A 27,466-nucleotide genomic window follows, 5' to 3' on the forward strand; every position below is an offset into this window, starting at 1 on the left:
TTGTCCGTGTGTTTTAATGAAACTTACACCACAGTGATGTCATGAAACTGGCTGCTTTGACTCTTCTCTCAGAATGAAGCGAGTCAAACAAGCGTTCGAGATCATAATTAGCCTCTGTTTCCTCAGATTGTCCCCGTCAGACCAGTGGAAGATTAGTTTCGATGTTTACCAACCAGACACGGTGGCGGAGTTTAAAAAGAGCCACCCTGGAAAGCCTTACACACGCATGTGTGTCTGCAGGTAAACACACACACACACACACACACAATGCACCCAAATGAGTCCAGTGATTGATTTCATGCTTTATGATGGCGCACAATGACTGGTGTCTTTTACGTTTTGTCTTAATCATACAGTCGGTGGATCTTTACTCACTGCTGATTCATTCTGGATGATTAGTTTGGGTTTTTACTGAATTTATCAATGACATGGAACATAATACGGGGAAATCTAAACCTTTTGAGGTCTCATGTTTATTTACATGAGTAAAAGAGCAGTTTTTAGGCATATATTCTAAAGTACAGTATAAAAATTCTCAGATGAGATTAAAGCTAGCAGGGGTATTACTTTAAATCAGTTTAAATGTCAAAAATACTATTAAAATGGACTAAGATTTGTGTTTCTCAATGAATGCTTTTGGTTTACTATCATTTAGCACATTTTCAGTTCTGTGTGTGTGTGTGTGTGTGTGTGTGTGTGTACACATTTAGTTCTATGTTACAATGAGTGTTATGATTATTTGTATTCAATCGTTCACTTGTTTATTTTATTTTCGGCTTAGTCCCTTTAATAATCATGGGTCGCCACAACACAATGAACCGCCAACTTATCCAGCATACGCAGCGGATGACCTTCCAGCCGCAACCCATCACTGGGAAACATCCATACACACTCATAGACTACGAACAATTTAGCCTACTCAATTCCCCTTTGGCGCATGTGTTTGGACTGTGGGAAACCGGAGCACTCGGTTGAAACCCACGACCACACGGGGAGAACATGCAAACTCCACACAGAAATGCCAACTGACCCAGCCGAGGCTCGAAACAGCGACCTTATTGTTGTGAGGTGATCGTGCTACACACTGCACCATCGTGACAGCCTATTTATTTTCATCGGTTATTAATTTAGCATATATTTTCAGTGTAGTATATGTGTGTGTGTGTGTGTGTGTGTGTGTGTGTGTGTGTGTGGGTGTGTGTGTGTGTGTATACAAGTTCATTACTATTTTACATGGACTGTATGTTTATTCTGTTATTGTATATAATCCAGTATTCATTTTTAAAGTTAATTAAGTTTGTTAATTAATCGTTTATCTGCATATTTGGTCCATCCCAGCTATCACTATCTGCAAATTCCAAAATCAGTTGATCTATATCAGTTTGTGTGTGTGTGTATACACATTTAATACTGTTTTACAATGAGTGCTTTGTTTATTTATTTATTTTAATCCAGTATTAATTAATTAATCAGTTAATCAATTGATTATCTGCATGCATGGTCTGACCTAACTATCGGTATCGGCCAATATCGGTTCAGCTCTAATGATTTCTCTATTCAAAAATCTTAAAATATTTTATATTTGCTCTTATTTTCTCTCGCATAACTTCTATTTCACCGTAGTTTAAGCTCTATTGTTTATTTATTTATTAATTCATGCATTTTCCATCAGCTTAGTCCCTTTTTTCATCACAACAGAATGAACCGCCAACTATTCCAGCATGTTTTACACAGCGGATACCCTTCCAGTTGCAACCCAGTACTGGGAAACACCCATGCACACTCATTCACACACACACACTCCTACACTACGGCCAATTTAGGGATTCCCCTACAGCGCATGTGTTTGGAGCACCCGGAGAAAACCCGCGCCAACATGCAAACGCCACACAGAAACACCAACTGACCCAGCCGGGGCTCGAACCAGCGACCTTCTTGCTGTGAGGCCACAGTGCTAACCACTGAGCCACCTTCACTGCATATCATACCGTGTAACGTGTGTGACTCTGTATGTGAGCGTCTGATCTGACGTACTGTGTTTGTGTGTGTGTGTTTGTCAGTTTTGCGGGCCCTGTGCCGGATCTGCATGCTGTGAAGCAGCTCTCCTTCCAGAGCCAGGACGTCCCGGTGACATTCGCAGTGGTGGATCACGGTGACATCTCCTTTTACTGCTTCAAAGACTTTAAACTTCCAACTGATGTGTATTAAAGCTGCATTTATCAAACTACAACTCGACTCAGTACAGCACCTGTGCATCTCAGGGGGATTATGGACGGAGAGTTTACCCTAAAATAACCGTTTCTATCATCGTTTAGTGACTCTTATTGGATTAAAAAAGTCTTAATTCAAGAAGCTAAGCTTAGATAAGCACAAAATATTGTGTTGTTTACAGAAATAATGAGTCAAAATTAAGTGTTTTACCTTAAAACAAGTCAAATAATCTGCTAATGAGAGAAGAGAAATCATTTTTGAGATTGTTTCCCCAATTGGTGGATTATTTTCGCTTCTTTTATGGAAAAACTCAGTTAAATTTGACTCATTATTTCTGAAAACACCACAATATTTTGTGCTTTTCTAGAAAAAGCTTCTTGATTTAGGAGTTTTTAGATATTTGGACTAGAAATGAGACAAAAAATTGAGCAGGAAAGTCTTCTTGGTTGATGGAAGTCAGCGGTCACATTTGTCTAAAACTGAACTGAAAACAGCACCTGTGCATCTCAGGGCGATTACGGATGGAGAGTTCACCCTAAGATAACAGCTCTGTCATTGACTCTTATTGGATTGTGAATTAATAAAGTCTTAAATCAAGAAGCTTTTTCTGGATAAGCACAAAATATTGTCTGTTTACTGAAATAATGAGTTAAAATTAAGTGAGTTTTTCCTTAAAACAAGTCAAATGATCTGCTAATGAGGGAAGAGAAATCATTTTTGGCATTGTTTCCCCCATTGGCGGATTATTTAGCTTGTTTTGAGGAAAAACTCAGTTCATTTGGACTTATTATTGCTGAAAACAACACAATATTTTGTGCTTATCTAGAAAATGCTTCTTGATTTAGGAGTTTTTAGATATTCAAACTAGAAACGAGACAAAAAATTGATCACATTTGTCTAAAACTGAACTGAAAACAGCACCTGTGCATCTCAGCGGGATTACACATGGAGAGTTCACCCTAACATAACAGCTCTGTCATTGACTCTTAATGCATTGTGAATTAATAAAGTCTTAAATCAAGAAGCTTTTTCTAGATAAGCACAAAATATTGTCTGTTTACTGAAATAATGAGTTAAAATTAAGTGTTTTTCCTTAAAACAAGCTAAATAATCCGCCAATGGGGGAAGAGAAATCATTTTTGGGATTGTTTACCCCATTGGCGGATTATTTAGCTTGTTTTAAGGGAAAACTCACTTCATTTTGACTCATTACTTCTGAAAACACCACAATATTTTGTGCTTATCTAGAAAAAGCTTCTTGTTTTAGGAGTTTTTAGATATTTGAGCTAGAAACGAGACAAAAATCAAGCTAGAAAGCCTTCTTGGTTGATGGAAGTCAGCGGTCATATTTGTCTAAAACTGAACTGAGTACAGCACCTGTGCATCTCAGCGGGATTACACATGAAGAGTTCACCCAAACATAACAGCTCTGTCATTGACTCTTAGCACCAAATATTGTCTGTTTACAGAAATAGAGTTAAAATGTAGTGGTTTTCCTTAAAACAAGTCAAATGATCTGCTAATGGGGAAGAGAAATCATTTTTTAAATTGTTTCCCCCATTGGCTGATTATTAACTTGTGTTAAGGAAAATCTCACTTCATTTGGACTCATTATTTCTGAAAACAACACAATATTTTGTGCTTATCTAGAAAATGCTTCTTGATTTGAGAGTTTTTAGATATTTGAACTAGAAACAAGACAAAAAACTGAGCAGGAAAGCGTTCTTGGTTGATGGAAGTCAGCGGTCACATTTGTCTAAAACTGAACTGAAAACAGCACCTGTGCATCTCAGCGGGATTACACATGGAGAGTTCACCCTAACATAACAGCTCTGTCATTGACTCTTATTGGATTGTGAATTAATAAAGTCTTAAATCAAGAAGCTTTTTCTGGATAAGAACAAAATATTGTCTGTTTACAGAAATAATGAGTTAAAATTAAGTGAGTTTATCCTTAAAACAAGTCAAATAATCTGCTAATGGGGGAAGAGAAATCATTTTTGAGATTGTTTACCCCTTTGGCGGATTATTTAGCTTGTTTTAAGGAAAAACTCAGTTAAATTGGACTCATTATTTCTGAAAACAACACAATATTTTATGCTTATCTAGAAAATGCTTCTTGATTTAGGAGTTTTTAGATATTCGAACTAGAATTGAAACTAATAACTAAGCAGGAAAGCCTTCTTGGTTTGATGGAAGTCAGCGGTCACATTTGTCTAAATATCTTCGACATCCCACTGTATTCAGTGCCAGTAAACAATGACAGAATTGTCCGAATTGAATTCATTTTTGGGTGAAATGCTCCTTTAATTAGATTTTTGTCATCTTCAGGTTACACCAAAACAATCAACACCAGCGTCAGGGATGTCTTGTGTTTCAATATTATAAAAAATACTGATTTATCATTTGCTTCATTATTATTTCAGCTGCTGGAATTAATTTAATTGATCTGGTTACTTAGTGTTTTTGTTTATATACTCATGGTAATGATGGTTAATGTTATTTACAGCACACTCAATCTGTTGCTGAACGGGAAAAGCATTAAAAATGTTCAGTTGATTATTTTGTCCAGCAAACACTCAATAAAGCAGTCCTTTTCATCTGCTGTGTGTGTTCATCAATTGTGAGGTCCACCCAGTTGCCTCGATAAATTGGTCAGGTGACTACGCTTTGCCCTGATTGGGCAGGTGTATGTACTGTTTTGATAGGTCAGATGTTTTCTCAGCTGTGACTGGTCAGATGTCTGTACTCTGCTCTGATTGGTCAGACGGTTCTACTCTGATCTGATTGGTCAGATGTCTCCAATTTGCCCTGATTGCTCAAACGGCGCTACTTTGCTCTGATTGGTCTGATGCATACACTGTTTTGATTAGTCAGACGTCTCTATTCTGATTGGTCAGGTGTATGCACTGTTTTGATTGGTAAGATGGCTCTGCTCATCTTTGATTGTCCAGACGGTTCTACTCTGGTTGGTCCCACGGTTGTACTCTTAATTGGTCAGTTGGCTTAATTCACCTCTGATTGGTCAGTTAAGTAAAAGTTTGGCCTGATTAGCCAGATGACTCTGCTCTGATTGGTCAGATGGCTTTACTCTGATTAGTCATGCGTATGCACTGTTTTGATTGGTCAGATGGCTTTACTCCGATTAGTCATGCGTATGCACTCTTTAGATTGGTCAGATGGCTCTTCTCTGCTCTGATTGGTCAGACGTTTCCACTCAGATGACTACAATTTACAGCAATGTACAGAGACATCCTGAATGAAGACCTGCTTCAGAGTGCTCAGACTGGGGCGACGGTTCATCTTCCAGCAGGACAATGACCCAAAACACTGCCAAAACATCAATGGAGTGGCTTCACAATGACTCAGTGAATGTCCTTGAGTGGCCCAGCCAGAGCCCAGACCTAAATCCTATTGAACATCTCTGGAGAGATCTGAAAATGGCTGTACACCGTCACTTCCCATCCAACCTGATAGAGCTTGAGAGGTACTGCAAAGAGGAACGGGCACAAATTCAGGTGTGCCAAGCTTGTGGCATCATATTCAGAAAGACTTAAGGCTTTAAATGGTGCATCAACAAATCATTCTGCAAAGGCTGTGAACACTGATGCACATGTGATTTGTCAGCTTTTTTATTTTTAATAAATCTGCATCGACTTCAAAAACTCTTTTTACATTGTCATTATGGGGGATTGTGTGTAGAATGTTGAGTAAATTTTGGAAAAAGTCTGTAACATTAACAAATATGGAAAAAGTGAAGCGCTATCAATACTTTCCAGATGCACTGTAGGTATAAATTATATTAACAAATGTTAGGAGCATTGCCTTGCCATTGAATAAACATTTAAACAAGTATATTTTAGTGTATTTCATGCTAGACTGAAGTATTTAATTGTTTAAGTTTACAATAATAACACAAACAAATAGCTACAGGTGTGACGATCGACTTTTTCATTAGTGATACTAGTTAAGAAGAAATGTAATGTCTGTGTGTGCGTGTGTAATTTGAGAACACAAGTCATAATGAGTTTAAAGTCATGCCTCCACCATTACAATTAGTGTCAGACAAAGCATATATTCACATCAGGCAGGAGGACATCAGTCTTCAAACTCTTTGTGATGGTGGAGGCTGGCCGTCGCTCTCTCTGACTGTATATAAACGTGATCGGATGACAGCTCAGTGTTGATTTTGCGGTTGACGGTCAGCCATGTGTCTGCGGTGGCTCCTCTTTGCTCTGGCCTCAGTAGGTACGTCTGTTTTCAATTAAATTACTGTGATGTAGTGACAAATTTAGCATGTGTGTTTCTTAATACAATATTCTGATTAAACACAGCCTAAATGGCGATGAAAAACTTGTTATATTTAGCTTATAGATAAGAACTTAACCTGCTGTACACTGGAAACAAACAATTGTTAATCAGCGGTTGGGTTATGTTCGGGTGTGAAGTGCATTGTGGGATGTTGATCTCTGCTCTGGCGACTTTTGATGTTGAAAATTCAACTTTACAGTTTAACAAAGTGACTTTTATTGATATTTTTAGTCGTTCAAAATATAATAAATAGAGAAATAAGTCTGTAAAATAGCTGAAAATGTGCTGGCGGCTTATTACAAGGTGTTTGTAGTGTAATATACAACACCAACCAAGACAATATAGGGTCCCACTTTATATTAAGTGGCCTTAACTAATATGTACTTACACAGGAATTAAAAGTTTGTTACAATATACTTATTGTGTAAATACATGTATTTACTGTGTACTTATGCTTGATTAAATACATGCATGTAATTATAGCTGTAGTTAACTTTTGCTATTACATTTGTAAATACACTGTTGACCATTACCTACACCTTAACCCACCCTTAAACCTACCCATACCACCAAACCTGTCCATAACCCAACCTCTATCCCAACTCAAGAGCACCACAAGTGTCGACCAGCCTGGTTTTAGAGGGGTTTTGGCCATTTCCAGGCTGGTTTCCAGCCAATTCCAGCCTGGTCTTAGCTGGTCAGGCTGGAAAATGACCAGCTAAGTCCAGCTAAAACCAGCTTGACCAGCCTGGTTTAAGCTGGACATGGCTGGTTTTGGCTGGACTCCCACCTTGACTAGGCTGGTCAAGCTGGTTTTAGCTGGTCATCTCCCAGCCTGACCAGCTAAGACCAGGCTTCCAATGGCTGGAAACCAGCATGGAAGTGGCCAAAACCCCTCTAAAACCAGCTTGTTCGACCAGCTAAAACCAGCCAACCAGCCTAGGCTGGTTTAAGCTGGATTTTTCATCAGGGAAATGTGACTATAATACATCTCTTTTGCTTTAATAAGCATTTTGATGGTCTGGAAACGACATTGTTTTTGCACACAAGTATTCACATTTTCTAAAACACATTAATTTTATTGTAAAGAAGAGTGCTTAAAGAATAGTTTGGGATAGTTGACCCAAAAATGAAGATTTGCTGCTGAAAATACCAGCTTAAACCAGCATAGGCTGGTTTTAGCTGGTCGACCAGGCTGGTTTTAGAGGGGTTTTGGCCATTTCCAGGCTGGTTTCCAGCCATTTCCAACCTGGTCAGGCTGGGAGATGACCAGCTAAAACCAGCTTGACCAGCCTAGCCAGGATGGGAGCCCAACTATAACTAGCTGTGTCCATCCTAAACCAGGCTAGTCAAGCTGGTTTTAGTTGGTTTTAGCTGGTCATTTTTCAGCCTGACCAGCTAAGACCAGCCTGGAAATGGCCAAAACCCCTCTAAAACCAGGCTGGTCAACCAGCCAACCAGCTTAGGCTGGTTTAAGCTGGATTTTTCAGCAGCGTTCTTTCATGATTTACTCTCTCTTTACTTGTTGCAAACAGCATGTTATATGTTGAAGAAACCTGCAACCACTAGTATTTGTTGTCTGTTACTATGGAAGTCAATGGTTACTCTGCAAAAAATGCTTTTAAGTTTTTTGTCTTGTCGCTAGTCCAAATATCTAAAAACCTCTGAAATTAAGAAGCTTTTTCTACACAAGAACAAAATAATGTTTTGTTTTTCAGAAATAATGAGTCAAAATTAAACGAGTTTGTCTTTAAAACAAGCTAAATAATCCACAAATGGAGTTAGCTAAATAACCTTACCCTGCTTTTGTAAATTGCACAGTATTTCACTGTAATATGAGCTGTATTTTTTCCCAGGGATGGGTTGCGGCTGGAAGGGCATCCGCTGCATAAAAAACTTGCTGGATAAGTTGGCGGTTCATTCCCCTGTGGTGACCCCGGATTAATAAAGTGACTAAGCCGACAAGAAAATGAATGAATGAACTGTATTTTACTGTAGGACAGTTATGCGGTATGTTACTGTATAGTAAAAGTATAATGTATATTTTACAGTAAAGACATTCAGTACTGTAAACACACAAAGAGCAAGATAAATGGTGCTGTAAATGTAAGTACAGTGTTTGTGCTGTTATTAATTTACAGTAAGTTGCTGTAGATTATAGGAAAGTGTTAACAGTGCATTTCCTCTTTGAAATAAGTCTATTTTGCTTGTTTAAAGGAAAAACTCACTTGATTATTTCTGAAAGCAAGACTGTATTTTTTACTTGTCTAGAAAAGGCTTCTTGATTTAATAAGTTTTAGAGATCTGGAGTAGTATCAAGACCAAAACTGCAGTGTGATTGTAGATTAACAAAAGAATGAATAGAGGTGATATTTGCTGAGTGTACTGATTGAAAGTGTTGTCTTCACAGGGTGCGTGTCTGCTAATGCAAACTGCAGCTATGAGAAACTGATTGAATACCTTGGGTTAAATGATAACAATGTTAAATTGACGTCCCTGCGGCCTGTGGATAACTGGAAGAATCACGTCACGGTTTATATTGACCTGTTTGTGACCTCCATCACAGAAGTGGTAGAAACCCAGCCTGATTTACCCGAATGCCATAACTGGAGGTGTTGTTGATGTTTCTTTCTTAATTATTTCTACATTTCTTTCTCTGCAGAATGAAAAAGCCCAGAGCATCTCGACACAAGTCTTACTTGCACACGTGAGTAGTTTCAAAACTTCATTTTAAACTTGGGTGACAAGACCTGGTCTTAGCTGGTCAGGCTGGGAGATGACCAGCTAAAACCAGCTTGACCAGCCTAGCCAAGCTGGGAGTCCAGCCAAAACCAGCTATGTCCAGCTTAAACCAGGCTGGTCAAGCTGTTTTTTGCTGGTCATTTTCCAGCCAGACCAGCTAAAACCAGGCTGGAAATGGCTGGAAACCAGCCTGGACATGGCCAAAACCCCTCTAAAACCAGCCTGGTCAACCAGCTAAAACCAGCCAACCAGCCTAGGCTGGTTTAAGCTGGATTTTTCAGCAGGGTAAACAGCCCTGGGAGTAATTAAGTAGGAGTAGTAGTTAATTGAGTGCACTTCAGAATGACCCCTGTGGTTTCAGACACCATTACAAATGGCTGCTAGTTTAGGGGGGTGATTTTAGATACAACAATACATTACCTGCATCCCCACCCGTAATATGGCTTTTCTTGACAATTTCTTTAATTCATTTGCTACTATTGAATCTTGTGATGTGAGTCAGTTGGCTGCTAGTTATAAACACTTTAAAGGTGTGAATGGTCACTTCGCAGGGTTGGGGCAATGACTTCACAACATGGAAACCCGATGACTTCTGTGGGATGAGCGCCTGTTCAGTTAAAAAGGACATGGTTTGGACTCCAGACATTGTCATAGCTGAAAGGTGTGAAAAACAGTTTGTGATGCGTTTCAGTGTTTGTTATTTTGGTTAAAAACCTTGTGAGGCATTCCTTTCTATTTTGTGTTAAAGGTGCATTGTAAAACCAAAACAATATGGCAATTTAACACTGGAGTCAATAGGAATTTGCTCTGTTTTGGAGCCAGCCCCCAGTGGCCATTCAATGAATTGCAGTTTCAGTCACTTAGTTCATTTGTGCCACTGATTATCTAGATCAGGGGTGGCCAACCATGTTCCTGGAGAGCCGCCTTCCTGCCGATTTCAGTTGCAACCCATATCAAACACACCTGAACCAATTAATTAGGACCTGAACACCAGGGCTGCGTCCGAAACCGCATACTTCCATACTATAAAGTACGGCAAAATCAGTATGCGAGCCGAGTAGTATGTCCGTATACTTAGAATTCGAAAATCAGTATGCGAGAAGTACCCGGATGACTTACTACTTCCGGCGAAATTCTGGAGTGCGCATCTCATGCATGCTGCGCTATCCCATGATGCCCCGCGAGCGAATTCATGAATGTGAGTGAAGCGACGCAAATTACGCAGGTAGGTCGCGTGACCATGACAAAATGGTGGATGTAGTACGTCCGAATTCCATTCATACTTTCACATTCATACTGTATAGAACGTACTTTTCTAACGACCGAGTAGTACGTTTAAATTCAAATACAGTACCTACTGAGTAGTAGGCGGTTTCGGACGCAGCCCATGTGATAATTACAGGCAGGTGTGTTTGATATGGGTAGCAACTGAAATCTGCAGGAAGGTGGCTCTCCAGGAACACGGTTGGCCACCCCTGATCTAAATTAGTTCCCATACTTTTCAGCTCACAGCCCCCCGAAAAGTAAAGACATTTAAAAAAAATCTATATAGTCTTTACACATCACCAACACATTTTCAGTGTTCATAAACTTGTTCCAAGCTTGTTCTGTGTGTTGAGCACCCATCTACTAGCCTATTTTTAACAATAATTTCATCTGTTGGTCATTTTCTACTTGCACTTATGAAATCTTATGAAATTGTGAGCTTTGGTGACACTTTACTTGAAGGGGGTTACACACATCATGAATTACATGCGTTCACAGTTATTGTATGTGAACATCTGGCTGCGCAAACACTCCACCTCCTTGTTTTATGTTTAACTTTTAATCTTTTTTCAAGCTTCACTTTTGATTTTACTGAACGCCTCACTGTCTTCAGTCCAAATGACGCTATGTTTTGTCCTTTCAGCATCAAGACAGAGATTGCAACGATGGAGAACGCGTTTGTGCGTCTGGAGAGTCGAGGTATTGTCTTCGCATCGAACACCCTGGCTGTGACCTCGGCCTGCAAGATGGACCTGCACCTGTTCCCCTTTGACACCCAAAGCTGCACCCTCACCATCATGTCTTCGGTTCATTCAAGTACATTTCATTCTCAGAAAGCAATGTAGATCAGCGTTGTGCACAACTCAAACCTAAGAAACTCAGCTCATTGTTTTTGAAGTTCTGAATTTTCTCCATTCATTTTCCCATAGCGTAAAACAGAAGTTAAGGTTTTCATTTTTTCCACTATTGTGAAGTGCATCCACTTGAAATGGCTCTGAAGTGAGAAAAAATGTGGGGCGGTGCCTGATTTCATTCTTTGGGAACCGATTGGATTGTTAAATGATGGACGTTGCTAACAAGAAAGATTGACGAATAGAGGAATTCAGAGCAGAAATGAGACACACACTGATAGCCCCACCCTAAAGTACTGATAGTCCCGCCCTAAAGGACTGATAGCCCCTCCCTAAAGTACTGATAGCCCCGCCCTAAAGTACTGATAGCCCCGCCCTAAATGACTGTTAGTCCTACACTAAAGGGCTAATAGGCCTGCCCTAAAGTACTGATAGTCCCATCCTAAAGTACTGATAGCCCCGCCCTAAATGACTGTTAGTCCTACACTAAAGGGCTGATAGGCCTGCCCTAAAGTACTGATAGTCCCATCCTAGTGTACTGATAGCCCCGCCCTAAAGTACTGATAGCCCCGCCCTAAATGACTGTTAGTCCTACACTAAAGGGCTGCTAGGCCTGCCCTAAAGTACTGATAGCCCCGCCCTAAAGTACTGATAGCCCCGCCCTAAATGACTGTTAGTTCTACATTAAAGGGCTGATAGGTCCGCCCTAAAGTACTGATAGTCCCATCCTAAAGTACTGATAGTCCTACGCTAAAGGATTAATAGCCCTGACCTAAGGTACTGATAGCCCCGCCCTAAAGGACTGATAGTCCCATCCTAAAGGACTGATAGCCCCGCCCTAAAGTACTGATAGCCCCGCCCTAAATGACTGTTAGTCCTACACTAAAGGGCTGATAGGCCTGCCCTAAAGTACTGATAGCCCCGCCCTAAATGACTGTCAGTCCTACACTAAAGTACTGATAGCCCCGCCCTAAAGTACTGTTAGTCCCATCCTAGTGTACTGATAGCCCCGCCCTAAAGTACTGATAGCCCCGCCCTAAATGACTGTTAGTCTTACATCAAAGGGCTGATAGGTCCGCCCTAAAGTACTGATAGCCCCGCCTTAAATGACTGTTAGTCTTACATTAAAGGGCTGATAGGTCCATCCTAAAGGACTGATAGCCCCGCCCTAAAGTACTGATAGCCCCGCCCTAAATGACTGTTAGTCCTACACTAAAGGGCTGATAGGCCTGCCCTAAAGTACTGATAGCCCCGCCCTAAATGACTGTTAGTCCTACACTAAAGTACTGATAGCCCCGCCCTAAAGTACTGATAGTCCCATCCTAGTGTACTGATAGCCCCGCCCTAAAGTACTGATAGCCCCGCCCTAAATGACTGTTAGTCTTACATCAAAGGGCTGATAGGTCCGCCCTAAAGTACTGATAGCCCCGCCTTAAATGACTGTTAGTCTTACATTAAAGGGCTGATAGGTCCGCCCTCAAGTACTGATAGTCCCATCCTAAAGTACTGATAGCCCCGCCCTAAAGTACTGATAGCCCCACCCTAAATGACTGTTAGTCCTACACTAAAGGGCTGATAGGTCCGCCCTAAAGTACTGATAGTCCCATCCTAAAGTACTGATAGTCCCATCCTAAAGTACTGAAAGCCCCGCCCTAAAGTACTGATAGCCCCGCCCTGATGTACTGATGATCCCGTCCTAAAGTACTAATAGTCCTTCCTAAAGTACTGATAGTCCTACGCTAAAGGATTGATAGCCCTGCCCTAAGGTACTGATAGCCCCGCCCTAAAGGACTGATAGTCCTATCCTAAAGGACTGATAGCCCCGCCCTAAAGTACTGATAGCTCCGCCCTTAAGTACTGAAAACCTTAAAAAAATCACACTTTTATGAACTCATTCTTAACAACTCTGGATCTCTGCTTAAACTGTTCTTTATAATGTAGACAGAACACTATTTTGCTGTTTTTCAATGTAAACACGCATTCCCATCACATTTAAACACAGGAATTAATGAGTTTTTATTAGAGATAATAATAATGTGCCCCTCCAAGTAAAGTCATGCCATAGAGATAGTTTAGTTCAGTTTAGATGTTAGCACATCATTATTCATGTACTGTTATTGTAAAGTGTTACGGTTATATTGTTTTCAGGCGACCAGCTCCAAATCAGGCCATTCTCAGATGCTTCATTCCTGACTCAAAGCTCCCAGAAGGCCTTTCAGACTCAAGGAGAGTGGGAACTGATCAGTATCAACATGTCTAATAACCAGATTAACTTTATAGGAGACCTACGCGATCAGCTGATATTTCGGGTACAGTGCAGTCACATCCATCATGTTTAGAGAAATGTGTGTTATAATTCTCTTTGTAGGCAAACACTGCTGTCTGACCAAAAAAATAAATAAATAAATAAAACTAAATCTCTAAAGATACATCCATTAGGGAAATTATATCATAATATTTGGAAACGAATAATTGGTTGAATAATGAATGATTATATCATATCAGGACATAAACAATGATTTGGGGTGTCATTTATAAAACTTTACATAGAAACCTTTCTGAAAGGTGGCTCAGTGGTTAGCTCTGTCTCCTCACAGCAAGAAGGTCGCTGGTTCACGTCCTGGCTGGGCCAGTTGGCGTCCTTCTGCGTTGGTGTGGGTTTCCTCTTCGGCTTCCCCGACAGTCCGAACACATGCGCTATAGGGGAATTGGATGAACTAAATTCGTAGTGTATGTGTGTGAATGAATGTGTTTGGGTGTTTCCCAGTACTGGGTTGTGGCTGAAAGGGTATCCGCTGCATAAACAAAAACATTTGCTGGAATAGTTGGCGGTTCATTCTGCTTTGGCAACCTCTGAAATAGAGAATAAGCTGAAGGAAAATGAATGAATATAAAGTAAAAAGTAAGGGACCAAAAACTGAGCCTTGTGGTACACCACAGTGTACTTTCATGAGTTCATCCCCATCCACCAAATTGGCTCTATCGCTGTCTCTCCACACCCCCTATAGCTGGTGTGTGGTGAAACACTGGCGCCGTTGTCCTGTGGCTGCCGTCACATCAACCAAGAGGATGCTGCACACTGGTGGTGGTATGGAGGGAACAGCCCCCTCCCCTCATGATTGTGAAGGGCTTTGGGTCTATGGTCATACACAATAAATGCGCTATATAGATATATACATTACATTATCAGTGCGTGATCATTCTGAAACGTCAGTCATGTAAACACATCCATCTTACAGCTAAAGCTGAGCTCTGAACAAGACAGTGATCCCCAAAACAGCAGCAAATGTACATCACACATTTTAAGACATACGCATTTTAAGAGATGCTGAGGATATATTCAGCAGGGTATCCAAACTTTTTCGCATGTCTGTACATTCATAGATTTATAATTACCTGTGATTCACTGAAATAAAAATGTGTAATCGGGAAACTGCAAACCAGGCTCATTATTAATACACACCCATGTATACATTTCTGGACAGTGCGAAATACATCCCTTGAGCTTTTTTCTTCACGTTTTTTTGTCGCCGCCAGAATCCACCAGAGGCTGCTGTGTATGCCTTTTCAGATCTCAAACGGCTCTTCTTGTGTAAATCGACCAGAGTTTGCTGTCAACTGACCGACCGATTCCCCCAACCAGCCCTTTCCCTAAACCCAACCAATAGTGTTTTCAAAAGCAATCCAGAAAAAAAAGCCCTCACGGCGGCCTGATTTTTACCCCGTTTTCAGATTTTACCCCATTCCCACCGTATTATTTACTTGTTTATTTTATTTTCAGCTTTTGTTTTTGTTTTGCCTGCTTTCTGGAACTGTTATTCACCCGACTCGAACCTCATAGTCATGGTCAACTCTGCTCTGTGTCTCAAGTTTGCCAACGTACACGGCGAGCTACTGGGCAAACAGCGGAAAAGCTGTGTACACGGAGGACAACGGTCAGCTGCTAGTGCAAAAAGTAACGGAAGCCGTCGGCGATGTCAAACCGCACCGTGGCTTTTATTTTAAAGATGAAATGCAGCCATACGTACCCCTGGTTACATAATTTGCACTCTCCAGAAATGTATATGGGGGTACGTTTTTACAATGTTGAGAAATATCCTAAGGTACTGATAGCTTCCCCCAAAGTACTGATAGCCTCTTCTTAAATGACTGATGGCTCTTTCCTAAAGGACTGATAGCTCCGCCTCTAAGTACTGATAGCTCCGCCCTTAAGTACTGATAGGTCTGCCCTTAAGTACTGATAGCTCCGCCCCTAATTACTGATATCTCTGCACCTTAAGTACTGATAGCTCCGCCCTTAAGTACTGATAGCTCCACCCTTATGTACTGATAGCTCTGCCCTTAAGTACTGATAGCTCCGCCCCTAATTACTGATATCTCTGCACCTTAAGTACTGATAGCTCCACCCTTAAGTACTGATAGCTCCACCCTTATGTACTGATAGCTCTGCCCTTAAGTACTGATAGCTCCGCCCCTAAGTCCTGATAGTTCTGCACCTTAAGTACTGATAGCTCCGCTCTTAAGTACTGATAGCTCCGCCCTTAAGTACTGATAGCTCTGCCCTTAAGTACTGATAGCTCTGCCCTTAAGTACTGATAGCTCCGCCCCTAAGTACTGATAGCTCTGCCCTTAAGTACTGATAGCTCCGCCCTTAAGTACTGATAGCTCCGCCCTTAAGTACTGATAGCTCTGCCCTTAAGTACTGATAGCTCTGCCCTTAAGTACTGATAGCTCCGCCCCTAAGTACTGATAGCTCTGCACCTTAAGTACTGATAGCTCTGCCCTTAAGTACTGATAGCTCCGCCCTTAAGTACTGATAGCTCCGCCCTTAAGTACTGATAGCTCTGCCCTTAAGTACTGATAGCTCTGCCCTTAAGTACTGATAGCTCCGCCCCTAAGTACTGATAGCTCTGCACCTTAAGTACTGATAGCTCTGCCCTTAAGTACTGATAGCTCCGCCCGTAAGTACTGATAGCTCTGCACCTGAAGTACTGATAGCTCTGCACCTGAAGTACTGATAGTTCCACCCCTAAGTACTGATAGTACTGGTTACATAATTTGCGCTCTCCAGAAATATATACAGGGGTACGTTTTTACAGTGTTGACAAACTGAGATACCTTATAAACCTGGAGACTTTCCTGTTCTCGTCTGCAGATCACGATCAAGAGGAAGCCTGTTCTGTACGTCATTGACTTCATAATGCCGGTGTTCTGCTTCCTTATTCTGGATTTGGCCTCCTTCTTCGTCAGTTCAGGTGTAAAAGAGAAGCTGGGATTTAAAGTGACCTTGCTCCTGGCTATTTCTGTGTTACTGCTGCTACTTAAAGACATGCTGCCCTCTACTGCCAGCGACGTCCCGCTGATCGGTGAGTTCATTCGATGAGTTTTCGAACTCCAGAAACACATTACTGAAGTAGTATAGAACCAAGCAGATGTGGACACAAGAAGAACGAGTCACCTTTAATGACGTTGTTTAGCATGTCACCTAAAGCAATATTGATCTAAGCAAAATGCAAGCAGGCTTCTCTAGCTCCGCCCATGCCCCGCCTCTTTGCCAATTTTCGGTTACCTGGGAGTGATGTGTGGTTGGCTGAAGTGACAAGAGACCTGTCACTCAAGTGGCCACGCCCTTAATTATGCAGAATTTTAAGGCTTACTGTAAATAAATCAGATGAGTTATAATTGTGTTGTTCAAGCTACTTGGAAAATGTAGTGGGTGTAGCATAACTACACTAAAAGTTACACCCTGGGAAATGTAGCGAGCTAAGCTAAAAGCTACTTGGCAGAAGTAGCTTAGCTACATTCACTCATTCATTCATTTTCTTTTCAGCTTAGTGCTTTTATTAATCCAGGGTCGCCACAGCGGAATGAACCGCCAACTAATCCAGCACGTTTTTACGCAGCGGATGCCCTTCCAGTTGCAACCCATCTCTAGGAATAAATCAGTATTATTCTTTTACAATTAATTATTAAAACAAATTAATTTTGTTCACTGAAAAAAAGGGATCAGAAAACATGCCAATTATGTTTATGACAGATTTATGACAAGTTATGCTGTTTTGGTTGTCAAGACATCTCCGACAATGTTATCTTTGCATTTAAAATGACATAACTGAGCGATTGACACCTGATGACTGCTGTCATAGTCATGCATACAAGTCTTGTGAACACCCCTTTTAGCTGTTAACTTGTTTAAGCTGTTAACAGTGTGTTATCTTTGTGCTGTTTTTATAGGGATGTACTGTGTTATCATCTTCACTCTGATTGGCATCAGTGTTCTGGAGACCATTTTCTTGAGTTTTCTGATGGATAGAGGAAAAGAAAGCGCTTCAGTCGCACCGATGCACAGAAAATCTGCTCTTTCTGGTAAATAATATGGAAAAACGTGGAGCTGTTAACATTAGCATGTTGGAAAAATATTCAGGATAAATTAATTGATGTAAAACTATTTAAAGTGTGTTACTGTATACATTATGGTAAGTAGAAAAAGTTCCAGCATGTTTTAGCAAGTTTTTATATTGTTAGCATTAGCATGTTGACAAAAAATGTATTCGTGAAAACATTACGGTAAGCAGTAAAAATGCTAGCATGTTTTAGCAAGTTATTATATCATTAGCATTAGCATGTTGACAACAAATTCTACATTCATAAAATAATGCAAAACAATTCAGAATGTGTCAGTGAAAACATAATGGTTTGAGTATTGTTGATTGTGTTAGCATAATGCTAGTAAAATGTTAATTCAGTTAGCATAATGCTAATTGAGTAATCCATGTATGAAAACCATCAGTGTTCCTTACAAGTAGACAGGGAATATCTGTTTTCAGAGCTCTTCTTAAAAGATCGGTAGTTAAAATGCTAGCATGTTTTAGCAAGGTATAACATTGTTAGCATTAGCATGTTGCAAATTTTTCAACATTAATAAAACATTGTAAAATGCTTTAAAATATTTTAATGAATACATTATAGTAAGTAGTAAAAATGATAGCATGTTTTTAGCAAGTCATTATATTGTTTGCGTTAGCATGTTGACAAAAGATTTTACATTAATAAATTGATTAAAAAACTGTTCGAAATGTGTTAGTAAAAACAAAAGTAGCAAAAATGCAAGCATGTTTTAGCAAGTTATTATATGATTAGCATTAGCATGTTGACAAAATCTACATGAATAAAATGATGTAAACCAATTCAAAATGTGTTGGTAAAAACATTATGGTAAGTAGTAAAAATGCTAGCATGTTTTAGCAAGTTATATTATTAGCATTAACATTTTGACAAAAAAAGCTATAATAAATTGATTAAAAACTATTTGAAATGTGTGAGTGAAAACATTATGGTAGATAGTAAAAACACTTAGCATGTTTCAAAAAGTTATTACATTGTTAGCATTAGCATGTTCACAAAAAATTCAAAATGTATTAGTAAAAACGTTAAGGTGAGCAGTAAAAATGCTAGCATGTTTTAGCAAGTTGTTATATCATTAGCATTAGCATGTTGACAACAAATTCTACATTCATAAAATGATGCAAAACAATTCAAAATGTGTCAGTGAAAACATTATGGTTTGAGTATTGAGTATTGTTGATTGTGTTAGCATAATGCTAGTTCAATGTTAATTCAGTTAGCATAATGCTAATTGAGTAATCCATGTATGAACAATGTAAAACACTTTAAAATGTGTTAGTGAAAACATTATGGTAATTAGTAAAAATGCTAGCATGTTTTAGCAAGTTATATTGTTTACATTAGTATGTTGACAAAAGATTTTACATTAATAAATTGATTAAAAAACTGAAATTTGTTAGTGAAAACATAAGTAGCAAAAATGCTAGCATGTTTTTAGCAATTTATAGTATTAGCATTAGCATGTTGATAAAGTCTGATGCTGCAAAACAATTCAAATTTATTTAGTGAAAATATAGTAAATAGTAAAAATTTTAGCATGTTTTTTGCAATTCATTATATCATTAGCATTAGCATGTTGACATTTTACATTCATAAAATAATGCAAAACAATGCAAAATGTGTTAATAAAAACATCATGGTTTGAGTATTAAGTTATGTTGATTGTGTTAGTATAATGCACGTACAATTCTAATCCTGTTAGCATCGTGCTAATTGAGTAATCCATGTGTAAAGACCATCAGAATTTCCTGAAAGCAGACAGGGAATATCAGGCATGTTTTTAATATTTGATTATAATGCTAGCATTAACATGTTGTCAACATCCAACATTAATAAAATGATGGTGAACATTATAGTAATTAGTAAAAATGCTAGCATGTTTTTAGCAAGTTATTACAGTGTTAGCATTAGCATGTTAAAAAATTTTCAACATTAATTAAACATTGTAAAACACTTTAAAATGTGTAAGTGAAAACATTAGTTAGTAAAAATGCTAGCATGTTTTTAGCAAGTTATATTGTTAGCATTAGTATGTTGACAAAAGATTTTACATTAATAAATTGATTAAAAACAGTTTGAAATGTGTTAGTAAAAACATTCCAAACTGCAAAAATGCTAGCGTGATTTTAGCAAGTTATTATATTGTTAGCATTAGCATGTTGCAAATTTTTAACATTAATAAAACATTGTAAAACACTTTAAAGTGTGTAAGTGAAAACATTATGGTAATTAGTAAAAACGTTAGCATGTTTTAAGCAAGTTATTTTAGCATTAGCACTAGCTTATTCGCAAACATTTTACATTCATAAAATCATGCAAAACAATTCAGAATGCATTAGTGAAAACATTATGGCATTGAACATTAAGCAATGTGGATTATGTTAGCATAATAGTAATACAATGGTAATCCAGTTAGCATTATGCTAATTGAGGAACATCTGTTCATAGAGCCCTTTAGAAAAATATGTTGTATGTGTATTTGCGTGCAGACGCCGTGAAGAGCACAGAAGGCCCTGCAGACTCAGTTTCAGACAGGAATGAAGCGCCGCTCACCGCTGATGCTCTCAGGCAGATCATCATGGAGTTTCAGGTCCAGAATCAGCAGCAGAAGAAGAAGAGCCTGAGCTGGACCAGAGTGGCTAAAATCATTGATCTTGTTTTTTTTCTCATGTATGCAACCACTGTCCTTCTGTTTCTGATAGTGCTGTCCATCGCTTGGTTCCCATGAGGAAACATATACAACTACACACATGATCAGGAGATGGTCAAACTTATATTCGCTGCAAATCCTGCTATTCTTACTTAGAGCTTTTGTCTTGTTTCCAGTCCAAATATTTAGAAATTCCTAATCAAGTAGCCTTTTCTAGACAAGCAAAAAATATTGTGTTGTTTTAAGACAGAATGTGTCACATTTTGACAAGAACTTTTGCTGGTTTTAAGGAAAAAACTCACTTAATTGTGACATATTATTACTGAAAACGAGGAAAAGGGGCTCTATTTTAACGATCTAGTCACAATGTCTAAAACGCGTGACGCAATAACGTGCATTAAACCAATTAGAGTCTCGTCTCTCATTCCCTTTAAAAGTGTTGTGTCGCTCCATGGTGCATTTGCTATTTACATGGCGGCCTTTGTATATGTAAAAACTGAACCCTTCACTTGCGAGAAACAGCATCTGCAGCGCGAGGATAAAGAACGAGCCTCCTCCATTCAGCCTCTTTACTCCTTTTCTTTGGTGGAGTGAGGAAACGGTGGAAACTCACTCCACTGAACACATCCATTAGCCCACATGTTTCATTTAGTTTGTTAAGCACAAAGATTTGAGTCGAAACTATTTCTGAATTCAGTTCTAATCTCCAGCAAAGGAATAAATGAACAATAATAATCAAGTGTGGTCAGAAAACTGAGTTACATCCGAACACAAGTCCTGTTCTTATCCACATATGGTGATGCAGACAACTCCAAAACCCCACAGGTAGACCAATCTAGACGTGTGCTTATTAAAACAAACATAAATCTGCATATAATCAATAATACTGCTAATAATAATCACATTATACAGATGCAGATCATCATTAATAAACTGAAAAAGCTCCCCGAGGTGAAGAAGGCATGGAGGCAGTGCTGTTTATATTGATGTTGAAAATCATTTCTGGATCATTTTAATCCTTTAATTGTGTTCATCTGTAAAGATATTTGTGTGTTGCTGTACATCCTGTGTGTATTAAGCAATGTGTAACCGTACGTTCACACCAAAAGCGGCGAGAGCGTCAAAGTAGCCGGAAGTCATTAATTTGCTATGAGAGCCGGCGGCGATAAGCGGCGAGGAGCAGCGCGGCGCGTCTTCTCTGGCGTGGGCGTCGAGGAGAGTTGAAATCAAGTCAACTTTATGGTAATGAGCTATGACACGGTTTGGCGGCAAGCAATCAGAATGAAGACATCCACCGCTTGATAGGAGTTCAGAGAACACAGACCTGTGAACTTTGGTTCCGACCACAGTTGTTCCCAAGGGTAAGATGATTGCGGTCACCGGATTTACAATGTTTTCTTACAGGAACATGCATTAAATAAGTTACTGGCGAGTTACTGATGTTCATTAAATTTATCTAAAAAAAGCAGGAAACTCACGCGACGTGACAGTACAAAACAGAATAACATCCTCGGAGGTACGTATTTTTGCATTTTTTTTTTCGAGAATCCGCAAGAGGTCATTGTGTGCGCTTTTTCGCATCTCAAACGTCTCTCGCGAGTGCCGTTCGCACCTGAGCTGTTCTCACGTGAACCCACCAGAGGCCGCTGTCCGACTGGCTGAATGATTGACTGTGCAATCGGCCAATAGACTGACACCACCCTCCTCCTTCCCTGAACCCAACCAATTTTACCGATTGACCTGCCCCCCGCTCACTTCCCTAAACCCAACCAACGATTTACAAAAGCCCTCCAGAAAAAGAAAAGCCCTCGTCTGATTTTTTACCACGTTTTCGGATTTCACCGCGTTATGAACTCGTTCACTTTATTTTTTGGATTCTGTTTTTGTCTTACCTGATATCTGGAACCGCTCTTCCCCAGACTCGAACCCGGTCGGCGCGGTCAACTCCTCCTCTCTGCATCTGAAGTCCGCCGACGAACAAGACGAGCTGACTGGACAAACTGGTTGCGGCGGGAAAGCCCTCCACACGGAGGTTAGTGGTCAGCCAGCGAGAGCGAAAGGGAACGGCGATATACGACCCCGTAGCGTTCGCTTAAAAAAATTAAACGCAGCCATACATACCTCCCGGGACGTATTTAGCGGTCTCCAGAAAAGTTCACGGGACTACATTTTCAGAATGAGCCTGGGTTGACTTTATAGCAGCTTTTAGCTGCAGTCTATTTCAGTCCCTCAAAATACGCTCCAACAATGCGCCTTAACACACCTCCTTTATAGACCAGCACACCCATGAGTCCACAAAGTGGTGTAAATGTAGTTGCTATTTAAACAACGTGGCGCAAAACGTGAAAATTACAGTTGCGCTGGTCTGAAAATAGCAACAAATCACACCAAACACGTCTTGCACTGTGATTATGATAGGGCCCTAGAAAAAAAGCATCTTGATTTAAGAGTTGTCACATATTTGGACTAGAAACAAGACAATGTACACAAGAATTATTATTATAATTATTTTGCAATGTATAGATTATGTGTGCGAGTTATCAACAAATGTTAAAACAATAATGATTGAGCAGTTCTGGTGTTTCATTTCTGGTTCATGAAGATTTTATTGTAAAAGATAGTGAAATGTAATTTATTGAGGGGGAAAAAAGAAAGAAACAAGCATGTGGATCACTTAAAGGAACACTTTTTTTTGTAAATAAGCTCATTTAAATAATTTAGTGTAATCTATAGTCCACTCCTGTACCATCCGCATACAGTGATCGCTGTGCTGCTCTAGAAGTAACCATGCTAGCAGAGCGCAAATGCAGAGGAGATCATGCAGTCCATTAACCAGTCTCTTTAAAAAGGACAGCTCCGTATTATTACAACAATGCTGTGTTGAGCAACATTGACCTGTCTTGACTATCCTGTAGTGATGGGTCGTTCATGAACGATTCGTTCACTTTAAATGAATCTTTAATATGATTTGGGAACTACGAGTCCTCTCAGGGAGTGATTCGTTCATCCGCACTTTTTTGTGCAGGTGGTGTCGTTCATTTCAAGTCTTTTGAGTCGTTCATTGCGGAAAGGCAGAAGCCAATCATATGCGTTTAGAGCCGAAAAAAGAATTGAATTGAAAGGTGAACTGATTATCATGGCTCCTATTGGCTCAGACTGTATACTTTGGTTAAGATTATATGTGACTGTCAGTGTAACGTGAACGTACCACTGACATTTGAAGACATGAGGAGGTGAGCTGAGCAAGGAGACAACTATACCTTCACAGACAAAACAGCAGGTAAACATTATTTTCTCCTTATAGTCTTCTATTTTTGACTTATTTGTCGTGCGATCAACAGTTTGGGCTAGTTGTAAATGTGTTTGGAAGCAATTCGTAACATTTTAATAATATTTTGGCAAATTGAACTAAATGAACAAAATGACTCGAAAAAAGATTTGTTCATCTCGATGAACAAGACTCAAAGATCCGAGTCAGTATAATGATTCGAACTTCCCATCACTACTATCCTGGCCGTCCATTTTGAAAAGACTGGTTAATCACGGCTGGTCCCGCTCTGATTGTAAGGCAAAGCGTGATTGGTTGAGAATGAGTGCTCAGCACCACATTGCTGGTATCTGATTGGTTTAAGTAGAAGGTGGGTGGAGTCCATCAATTTGTGGATTAGTGTTTGTCTTGACGTTAGAAGTGTTTTAAAGTCATGTTATGGGAAATTCAAATTTATTTAAGGGCCGCCTTGTACTGTACCGTACCGAACTGTACCGCTCAATGGAAACAAGACATTAGAAATAACGTAAACGTTTGTGTACTGCAGAACTTGACACAAAGTAGGGCTGAACGGAAAAAATTGTAAAATAAACAGAAGTTTAAACTACTTTCAATGGATTTTACAGGATTAATAAATACGACAACGACAAGAGTTCTTCTTATTATAATTTTCCTGGTAATAAAACGTAGCCCAGAATGCTATTATGAAATATGTTGGATGCTTTATTGTGTGAGAAGACTTAAAGAAGGACTTATTAACATTTGACTGAAGCTATGAAGTGAGTAAAAACGTCATTATATGTGTTATTATTATTCTGGAGATTCACAGCTGATCACAGAGTAGACAAATCTGCATGACAATCTCATGTTCAAATTCATTAATCCCTACCGCAAAGTCTTCTCTTAAAGGAAAGTGTCTTTCAATGCTCCGGGCTGATCCAGAACTGCTTTCCTGCGACTCGACGCCTCCAGGATCTTCTTCCGTGGGCCCAGCTGAATGCGTATCCCTTTCAGATCCTCATCAGTGCACAGCATCAAAGCTTCCAGGTCCAAGTGTTCGCGGGTGAACACCGGCCCGAAGTCCATCAGCCCGATCGATGCCAAAAACGAATCCAAATGAGAGGTCTCCTCCTCCTCCTCATTCAAACCAATCTCCTCTTCATTCCAGGGCAGCTCTGCATCTTCATCCAAACCTTCCAATCCTTCATCCACGGTTTCAAACAACTCCTGACGGATTAAATACCCTAGGTCTTCTGTATTACCGATTGGGAGGTCTTCAGGATCCATAGCCATTTCCATTGAGAAATTGCGCCGAAAGACCATTTTCCCAAGACCTGGTCTTTCAAAAATAGACTTCCCCTTCCCCGCTCCTTCCTCATCCGAATTTCTATCACCATCATCATCATCCTGAAGTTCATCCTGCTCATTGAAGACGTCAACGAATTCGGGTTTTTCTTGCGAGCCACTATCCTGCTTGACGAAAATCACATTGCCGTCGCCTTGTTTGCTCACCGTGCCTTTGTCCTTCTTGCCAAATTTGCGCTGGAGGGTTCCTTTGATTGTAGATGTAATAGATCCGTTGGTGTCTGCAGCAATGAGTTTGGAGAATTGTTCACTGTTTTCACTGCTCAGAGTCCCGGTGCCGGAAAACGAACTTCCCTCGGAGACGGATCCGCCACGGTACATTTTATCCATCTTACTCTGATGCTTCTTCTTGACCCGTTCGCATTGCTTCACTCGCCGTTCTGCATCTTTGGTGGCCTGCTCCTTTAGACGGGCCACTCTTTTGGCGTTCTGGCCCGTCTGCTGGGCCGCAGAGTTGTCCAGAAAGCGAACGCAGTCCATGTGGTCTCGAGAGGCCGCCACGTCCATGGGCGTGTGGAAATCATTGTCCAGAGCGAAGAGATTGGCTCCGAAGTTCACCAAGAAGCTGAGGATCTGCATGTGTCCGTTTGCTGCGGCGTGATGCAGAGGCGTGTTGCCCCAGATGTCACTTTTGTTTGGATCCCCCCTACAAGACATAAATAACAATGAACATCAGTTTAGTTAAGCGTTTCTCAATCCTAGTCCCAGTTGTCCCACTGTACACTCTCAGAAGTAAAGGGACAAAATCTATCACTGGGGTGGTACCTGAGGTGTTGCTAGACCCTACTTAAAATGCCAGTGCCCCATAAATGCTTTGAGTTACAGCTTACTTTACATGCAGGTGTATCTTAGAAGACCTTAGCATATCACTCCAGTTGTGTCTTTACACTGGATTGATCTCTGTTATTTATTTAGAATAACAATTGCATAATAATTATACTATTATTCATACATTCATTCATTCCATTTCATCCGCTTTTCCAGGAACGGGTTGCAGGGGAGAACCCCTGACCTCCCACCCCCCAGACATTTCCTCCAGCTCCTCTGTGGGGATCCCGAGGTGTTCCCAGGCCAGCCAAGAGATTTAGTTCCTCCAGAGTGTCCTGGGTCTTCCTTCAGGCCTCCTCCCGGTGGAACATGCCTGGCACACCTCCCTAGGTAGGCGTCCAGGAGGCATCCGAAACAAATGCCTTAGCCACCTCAGCTGACTTCTCTCGATGTGGAGGAGCAGCGGCTCTACTCCGAGCTTCTCTTAGTTGACAGAGCTCCTCACCCTATCCATAAGAGTGCGCCCTGCCACCCTGCAAAGGAAACTCATTGCGGCTGCTTGTATCCAAGATCTTGTCCTTTCTGTAGTGAACCAAAGCTCGTGAGCATAGCAATGTAGATTGACCAGTTAATCGAGAGCTTTGCCTTTCGACTCAGCTCCTTCTTTACCACAACAGACCGGTACATCGACCGCATTACTGCTGCCACTGCATCGATTTGCCTGTCAATCTCACGCCCTATCCTTCCCTCACTCGTGATCAAAACCCCCAGATACTTAAACTCTTCCACCTGGGGTAAGGACTTTCCTCCAACCTGGAGATGGCAAACCACCTTTTTTCAGGTGGAGCACCATGTAATAATACTAATACTTAATATTATCCTGTACAGCTCTTTATATAAAGGTAAACAATATTTGGGGGTGGGTGGTTAAAAGGGGCATGTCCCATAGTAAAGCTTGTTGGAAAATAGGATTTTTTTAATTTTATTATTTTTGTCTCTTTTTCTTTCAATCAAACAATTATTGTATTGGTCATGTAAGGGTCATATATTAACTGAACTTCTACTGTTGTGTGTGAGTGCTGTGCATACTAATTAGCATTTTTGCAGAAGTAGATAGATGCGGGTCCAAAATTAAATTCAGCTCTGCAGAAGCTTCCTTTCTGAAGAGAGGTGTTAAAACTGAACACAGAGCACAGAAAGTTGTATGCTTTTTTTGTTGTGCAGAAAATTCGTAGAAAAAGAGGAAGTATGTCTAGGGTGCAGCCAATGGAGGACTGAACAATGACTGACAAATGACGAATTTCATCAAACTCCACCTGTTAATATCAGCTGCCTATATAAGTTGAAGAAGTCGGGAAAAGAAGGTGGTTGCGCACCTCCTTAATGTAACTTTTGCATTGCATTGAGGATAGCAGAATTCTGTGAATCGAATTATTCATTTGTATCCAATAAATTGTTACGATTTTTGACATTGAAGAAAAACCTCTCCTGACCTTTTTTCCTGAACATGCATGGAATCGATTGAGTATTCCAACAAGCTTTATGTCTAGCAACACCCCTGGGTGGCACCTTTTCAAATGATATATTTTTGTTCCTAACAGGTCCTTAAAGGTACATATTAATAGCTAT

At 40.2% G+C, this 27,466-nt stretch overlaps 3 protein-coding genes across 31 annotated transcripts in view; 2 read left to right on the forward strand and 1 right to left on the reverse strand.

Moving 5' to 3' along the window:
* Positions 1-4,811, forward strand: part of tsen54 (TSEN54 tRNA splicing endonuclease subunit) — a 36,427-nt gene extending 31,616 nt beyond the window's left edge. For 8 of the 23 annotated variants that reach the window (XM_073940869.1, XM_073940886.1, XM_073940912.1 and 5 more), the window contains exons 10-13: positions 127-240; positions 2,061-2,903; positions 3,621-3,956; positions 4,415-4,811. In XM_073940869.1, coding sequence (XP_073796970.1) covers positions 127-240; positions 2,061-2,208 — 262 coding nt within the window. In that variant the 3' untranslated portion in view covers positions 2,209-2,903; positions 3,621-3,956; positions 4,415-4,811. 23 annotated transcript variants of the gene reach the window in all.
* Positions 4,812-6,190: 1,379 nt separating this feature from the next.
* On the forward strand, positions 6,191-24,312 carry LOC101884816 (5-hydroxytryptamine receptor 3A). Of its 6 annotated transcripts, XR_012401312.1 has the most exons (10): positions 6,295-6,459; positions 8,933-9,093; positions 9,185-9,229; positions 9,816-9,925; positions 11,174-11,346; positions 13,530-13,690; positions 16,537-16,747; positions 17,616-17,747; positions 20,276-21,531; positions 21,841-24,312. XR_012401312.1 is itself a non-coding variant. In XM_073945252.1 (9 exons), exons 1-9 carry the CDS (start codon positions 6,420-6,422, stop codon positions 20,512-20,514), a joined length of 1,155 nt encoding a protein of 384 aa, XP_073801353.1. In that variant the 5' UTR covers positions 6,275-6,419; the 3' UTR covers positions 20,515-24,312. The 6 variants fall into 6 exon arrangements, 4 of the variants coding, with proteins under 4 accessions (XP_073801355.1, XP_073801353.1, XP_021330452.3 ...); XM_073945252.1 differs by having other exon boundaries at positions 6,275-6,459; positions 11,174-11,229; positions 20,276-24,312; XM_021474777.3 differs by having other exon boundaries at positions 20,276-24,312.
* The window catches only part of anks4b (ankyrin repeat and sterile alpha motif domain containing 4B), a 30,746-nt gene continuing 26,297 nt past the window's right edge, over positions 23,018-27,466 (reverse strand). Inside the window, exon 2 of one of the 2 annotated variants that reach the window (NM_001002188.1) lies at positions 23,018-25,715. In NM_001002188.1, the coding sequence (NP_001002188.1) occupies positions 24,608-25,715 (1,108 nt within the window). In that variant the 3' untranslated portion in view covers positions 23,018-24,607. The remainder of the gene's footprint in view (positions 25,716-27,466) is intronic. The other variant, XM_073938816.1, reaches the window with a different exon arrangement.

This window comes from Danio rerio, chromosome 3 (assembly GCF_049306965.1).
Source record: "Danio rerio strain Tuebingen ecotype United States chromosome 3, GRCz12tu, whole genome shotgun sequence".
Classification (NCBI taxonomy): Eukaryota; Metazoa; Chordata; class Actinopteri; order Cypriniformes; family Danionidae; genus Danio; species Danio rerio.